Source organism: Lottia gigantea, assembly GCF_000327385.1.
Source record: "Lottia gigantea unplaced genomic scaffold LOTGIsca_9, whole genome shotgun sequence".
NCBI lineage: Eukaryota > Metazoa > Mollusca > Gastropoda > Lottiidae > Lottia > Lottia gigantea.
In genome coordinates, this window is record NW_008710950.1 from 2421714 (window position 1) to 2429068 (window position 7355).

The window sequence follows — 7355 nt, forward strand, 5'->3', positions numbered from 1 at the left end:
GATGTGAAACAAGTGTAAGAATATGTGAAGTTCAGTGAAATGGTACACTTTATTTTTATATAACATATTATCATTGTGATAAGACAAGTGTTATTCTATTAAAGAACAACAGATGTAACTGTACAGCCTCTTAACATCTTACACACAATTCACAATGAACTCTTGTTCGTTTTTTCATCTTGTTTCAATTCACTTGAGGAATTTAGTAGCAAATACTTAAATTCGGAGACAATACACTTATGACCTTCTCAGATCTCTTTCTAACGTTTTTAGCAGGTTTTGCATCATGATTTTATTCATGTGCTAAACCAAAATCTGTATTGTGTAGATCACGAATCTAATCAAGCAAATGTACTGTAAATTTTCAAAAATGTTACGAGGTCGACCAATCAAAATTGATTATTAAGCGAGATATGACTTAAATAATTATTTTCTAGATTTAGATTAAATACCATTTCCTTTCATCATCATTAGTAGACTTGTTAAATAAAATGGCATTTTAAGGTCAACCAGAAATCACAGAATATACCATTTACAGATCAGATTACTATGATGGCGGAAAGAACAATTTAACTGGGAAAAATGACAAGAATTCGGACTACATTAAATGTACAAATTATTTCATTGTTTATACAAATATGGTGCATAGCTCGGGGTCATAGGTCAAAGTCAATTCACTTTTTAGGATAGCGTGCCACAGGAACCGGCGCCCCGCCCTTTTCAACCAATAAGGAGAAAGATTTAAGTTTAAAATCACCACCCCTCAAGATCTTAGTTTATTAAGATAGCGTGCTCTGGCTTGAAGGCATGAAGAACGGAATCATGAAGGTAATGTACAGCAGTATTTTATTCTGAATTAATGAATGATCTGTATTGTCGTTCATTTAATTAACCGCTAAATTAAATTTACTTCTTGCTTGATTAAATGTATTAATTTGTAATTCAGTACTGAGTTGTAATTTCATAAGGTGTGATGAATTTTCAAAACGATTTAGCGGATAAAGGTATTCATCAATTTTTCGTTTCGCTTGCAGGAGAATATTGAAGATTTGCTCAGTCCCAATTTGTGGCGATCTCTGGCTGCAGAGACGTTTGGGACATTGGTGATCGTCCTGCTAGGATGTGGAACATGGATAACATGGTCCTCTCATCCAAACCTTGTCCAGATTTCTCTTACGTTTGGATTAACAGTAGCTACTATGGTTTGGGTATTTACTCATATCAGTGGTGGGCATGTCAACCCTGCCGTTACTTTGGCTAAATTAGTAACCAGAAGAGTAAGCATCGTACGAGGTATCCTGTATATTATTGCTCAATGTCTTGGTGGTGTTCTGGGAGCTGGTATACTATTTGGTTTAACACCTCCTCATAAAAGAACAGATCTTGGTGCTACTGCTAAATTGGGTGAATCTGTCACCGCTGCTCAAGGTTTTGGTATTGAATTATTGGTTTCATTCGTAGTGGTTATGGCTGTATTTGCCAGTAATGATACCAAACGAAGAGATCTGAGGGGTTCTCAACCACTAACTATTGGTTTGGCTGTAATGGTTTGCCATCTGTTTGCTGTAAGTATTCATATTATTCTTTTTATATAATCGACATGAAATCACAAAGCAAAACACTCTGATCGTAATTAATACATTACTGTTTGGTATCAAAAACTGGTGGTATCAAAAATGTTTCAAAGCTCAAAATAGTTTTAACAATATATCAAAATTTATGAGCAATATGATTTCTGATTTCCGGGGGGAGGGGTTGGGGAGGAATAGGCATTGTTCCATTGTTTAACATTTTAACTACATTTATTTTGAATGTGGTATTATCGCTGGCGACGCTGGGCTAAGAGAGATGGCTCCTAAAACGTTCTCAATATTTTATTTAAATTCTTAATTTATCGAGACATATAGAAATGATTTATTTGATAATTCTGTTGGGTTTGGCAAGATTTCTAAACGTTAAGCTTATAGTATGTTTATAAATATATAGCGTTTCTCTGTGAAAAAAAATTAAGAACACCCAAAATATAATAGCTACTTGTTGATAAGAATTGTCTGATGAGTTTACCAGACAATTTTCAGATCGTATATTAGTTGTATTGATATTAAATAGCTATCTTCCCAGTCAGACCGAGTCTTTGTATAACGTTATTTAATTGACCATTTTCAATCCTTAGTATACTTAAGATAGTATGCATTGTCTGTGATACACTTTTATTGTGCGTCTCTTGGACGAGGTGTAATATGAACAGAAAATGATCTCCAAATATTCTTAATACAGACAGTGCTACTATAGCATATTAATTTCGTTGCAACATAATATTCCATGTGCAATTTTTGAACCTATTAACTATTTGATATTCTAACCAAATTTGCTCGATGTTAGTTGATAAGATTTAAAGATAAAGAAGGGAGGGGGTCACCAAGTTTATCAGTTGACAGCCCAGGGGTGACTGTACCAGTTCTAGTCTAACACTGTTCTCTCCATATGCTTATTTACTTAATGATATACCCTGGCATATAAAATAACAATTATTTCTAAATTATCAGACTTTAAATCCGAAAATTTATTGAGAATGTTGTTCACATGTGGAATCTCTCTATCTACAAGGATTGACAGGAGAGTGCAAAGGGTCAAGGGTCTTAACTTGAAGAAAAAACAACTATTTTGCCTTTACTATCTGAACCAATAGAACCAATAATGGCACAATTACATTGCAGTTGAATTCATTGTCAAGATCCATTTGTTCTGAATTCAGCCTTATCTTCTTATTCGTCTCATTAAAAATGACCAAATGGTATATTCTAATGAAATTATAATTGCACACAGGATGTTGGTTTCCAATTTTATAAAGGTCAACTTAGCTGTGTAAATACTATTATATTATTCAAACCAATTATAACATGTGTAAATTTGACTTTCAATTATATGCAAATCTGGGGCTGTTATTAATGTTTTATTGTAGTCCATGTCAAATATATAATTAATCTTTGTGGCATTTCAAAAAAGATTAGAAGTGTGTAAGTGTACTCTTAAAAGTCAAATGTGTTTGTAACTATTTAAAATGTATGAAGTGTATCTTTCAAATTTAATCTGAAAACCCCAATGAATTTGGTCAAACACGATTTTAATGATTAATTGTTCCAGAATGAGACATGACTGTAAGGAATGTGGTAGTTGTGAGAGTAAAAGCATCATGTCAGAAAGTCGTTTACTCCCGTAGCGTGCCTTTCTAGTTCATTAAACGAACCACTTTCACAACTTTTAAAAATACTACCATTTGATTGGCCGTTAAACATTTTAAACAGTAGCTTCTGTTATTGACCCTTAAAGAGATCTGTGACCCCCTAGGGAATGACATATAATACGTACCACATGTCTGACAAGTGTTAAAACTACATCTGTCTTCTTACCAAATCTCTGATAGTCATAGTGACAGGTGCCCCAAGTGATGGAATTTCCATACTAGATAGAGTAGGAAATTATCTCCAATTTAAACTAATGGACATTATCGCTTACAGGAATTAATATTACAACTGCAGCTCGACTGACAAGTGACAGATTTGACACTCGTTTCAGTTTCAAACTGACATGGTTTAAAATAGCCGATCTCTTAACCGAAAAAATCAGATATCTGATATTCATTTTAATACCACCTGAATACAAAACAATATTGTAAACATATCAGAGAACATTTGTCCTAACATTTTGTCCTGCAACTCCAGACCTAGAACATTGAGCAATTATTACTTAAAAGCAAAAAGATGAAAATATATCACATACAAATGCTGTCAAACCTTATAATCCTTATTTCAAAATTTTGTGATTTCTTTTCAGATTCCATACACACGATGTGGTTTAAATCCTGCCAGAAGTTTTGGTCCATCATTGGTGATGGGCATCTGGTCTAACCATTGGGTAAGTAAATACTTACAGTTTCGTTAGTTGAATTTTGTGGTGATATAAGACAATGACTCTCAGAGGCTCGAATCGGAAACTAGATTACAGAGTTATGTACTATGTTGCTACCCAGTGAGTACATGATCGGTGATCAAGCTTGTGTTACAGTGGTGGAAATGAAAAGGGATTTTACGTTCCAACTCTCTGCACCTGTTTTGACGCACTTCATGTAGTGTACATTGAGTGGAATGTTTTTCAATTTCCAATCGGTCTGGGATATCTAATGTGCATAGCCTATTGTAACCAGGGACACCCTATCCGAACGACTAAGTTATAGATTATAATACGCTAGTTAAAAGTCTTTACACTGGAGATTATGATTAGGAATTTTTTCTGATTTTCTGACATTTGCTGTAAGGTTATCAAACAAGTTTCAGAGTTTTGTAAAATGTTTATGTATTTATTACAATGATAAAATATGAAGACCTTTCAGTTTAATGATAACTTAAAAAAGATATTCTCTTTGAAGTAAATTAACTTATATATCTAGTCTCAGATAGGAAAATATTTTTGTTAGAAATATCAGCCGACTATTCTGTAGGCACAATTTGTTCAGATAACAATAAGGTGTATTTTTCCTACTTTGGCCATTACTTGGTGCTTTTGGGAATGCAGCGATGTGTCAATATTAAAAACGTACAATACATAATAATAAAACAGGTCTTCTTCAATTGACAGCAATCCCAGATTTGCGACACCTATCCGGAACATTGAGATCAAATTAGTAAGTAAGTGAAAAATATCAGACGACTGAATTCCTATATAAATTTTCAGTTGAGACGAATTTACAAGATGAATTTAAAATCAAATACTTGTGTTGTGCATTTTTTACTTAAAAACGTTTATGACAAGACGAAAACCGACAAGAGCAAAATATTTTACATGTACATCTTTTCTACCATCGATAGGACTGAATCAGTTACAATGTGTTTGAGACCTACTAATCAAATTATACAGGAAAGAAATTAATTTTAACTTTGATCATACAATAAACACCCTTTATTAATTACACTTAATTAACAAGAACTTTATATGACTAATTAATTATACTAGAATATTCATTAGTTCACACAGTTCTTTCTTAATATCTGTATTATTTCACTTGATATCCTGCAGTGTCTCAATTTAATGTGAATATTACGCAGATGTTTCAAATATTTCATGTCAGCATATTTTTTCTATTTATATTATAAAATTTATCTTTTTATGGTCAACTTGACAAAATATCAAACAAAAAGCACATAATATAGGATGAAAATACATTTGAAAACATTTCTGTTTGTATTTTCGATTCGTCGTTACGTTGTTAATTTGAAAGGGCAACCGCAAAAAATGAAACACCGCGGACGCCGTATACGTTGTATTTTAGTTCCATAAGGTGTAGGAGAGAGAAACTTCTTTCCATTTGATTTCTATACATAAAGAAAATAGTAGATTGTTAAAAGTTGTATTTATGTTCAAGTATAAACTACTTGCTGACTAGTTTATAATGAAACCTTTTATCTACATACCACTGTTTATCTTAGACCACCTGGTACCATTCTTAACTTTAGGATATCATCTCAAAGTTTTACTAAACTTAATTACCTAAAGACTATAACAGATGCAAACCTATTCTAAATTCTGTCTTAAAAGTCGAACCACCTGGAGTGTTAAACCTGGTGGAGTAATGGTATTCCAAAAATTGTGACGAAATTTAGATATTTCTTTAAGATTGTGATTCAGATAAAACTTTAAAGACACATTTGTAATAAATTTGAAAACATGGTTAAACTATCTCGGCGATCAATGAAGTTAATTTCATTTCGCTCATGGGCGTTATCCTTCTTGGATTTTTTTTTGTGTGCAATTTTAACTCATTAAGACTATCAATTTCTGGGGTTGCCCGAATTTCTAACTTAGTTATGAGAGTTTTGCAAACTCTTCGAGAGGAACACTATTGTTATTGGCAGAGTATTTCACTCTTTCTAGAACACATGAGATGTCTTGTATGTCATACAATATTTTTTGAAAAAAATTGAAATCTGTGCCCGAATTGCCTTTTTTTGGTTGTGTAAAAGTTCTAAACACTACTTTCGGGCTGCGATTTCAAAAATATAATCATACGAATGACATTCGGGCAGTGATTTCGATCCTTAAATAATATGAATTATGAAATATTATTATAGGAGAATACAATCGGGCTATCAATTTAAAAAAAATACAGTTATAGTATAGGATATTCGGGCAAAGATATGATTTCATTTTTAAATAAAAAAAAAAATAAAATCGGGCCGTTCAAAAAAATTTTTTTTTTAATGCCTTGCCCGAAAAACTAGCCATCGGGGCTGCGAGTTGGGGCCGCTGCACTGAAACAGTCATGGTACAACATACATGAACATGTATTCCCGTTGTATCATTCAATCTTCTCTCAGTGATTCCGTCACTTAGGCTACTCAATACTTCCAAGCTGTTGTTAGATCATTGACATATAGGGATAATCACGGGCACATTTATGCATAAGTTTAACTCATTGGCAGCTTGGGGTTGCGAAGATCTAAAAACAATCAGTTGCTGCATCGTCTACAATTACCCTTTTTATGGTTTTCTTACCATTTTTCATTGGAAACTGAACTTACCATGGCGACTGTATGGTCGATTATCATTTCTGTAAATATCTTACTATAAACAATACTGCTTTATATTTTATCATAATCTATTCAGATTTAAACAAACACTCTTGTGTGGTACGCAACCACATTCTATCCGATTTTATCAAACAAGTGGCGTTTGTTCTTTATTATAAACCTCTTTGTTATTGATGTCAGTACTTCTATCTACGACCTTGCAATTTGCTATGGTGATCAGATACGTCATCCATCTACATCTCACATAAATTTTACCAGAGCCTATATTGTGTAGACTCTGATTTTACCGTTGATGGTTATCATGACTATTTATAATTCAAATTTTTATTCCTTTCCCAAGAGTTACTTAAGTGCACACATTTTCAGTGATGATATTCTGATTTGCGACGTCTTAGTATACGCGTACTCTACTGGAAGTAGCAACAAAGTGGCACCAAGTTAATAAATTTTATTAATGTACATTTCAGGTATTTTGGATTGGTCCTCTAATAGGAGGAGTCATCGCTGGAATTCTGTACGAGTTCGTTTTCTCTGCTGGAGCAACCGTTGCACAAGTTAAAAAGTGTCTGCTCAGAAGTAAACCCCACTCTGAAGCTCAATCAGATCAGGAATTAGACGAAGTCAAAGTTGAAATTAATGGTGAAAAGGCAGCTGAGGTAGAAGAAGCGCCAGTTGTTATTGAAGAAAGTCCTGTTGACGAAAAAACTAAATTTACAGAAGAAAATGAAGCCGACAAAGAAAAGGAAAAAGAAAAACAATAAATCCAAAAAT

General features: G+C 33.2%; 1 protein-coding gene across 1 annotated transcript; it reads left to right on the forward strand.

Moving 5' to 3' along the window:
• Positions 1 to 1064: 1064 nt before the first annotated feature.
• Positions 1065 to 7114, forward strand: LOTGIDRAFT_94507 (hypothetical protein; the record flags this gene model as incomplete). Its single annotated transcript, XM_009068300.1, has 3 exons — positions 1065 to 1565; positions 3835 to 3915; positions 7052 to 7114. Coding segments are annotated over 3 exons (645 nt in total), but the record flags the coding sequence as incomplete, so codon positions are not given.
• Between the last annotated feature and the right edge of the window lie 241 nt (positions 7115 to 7355).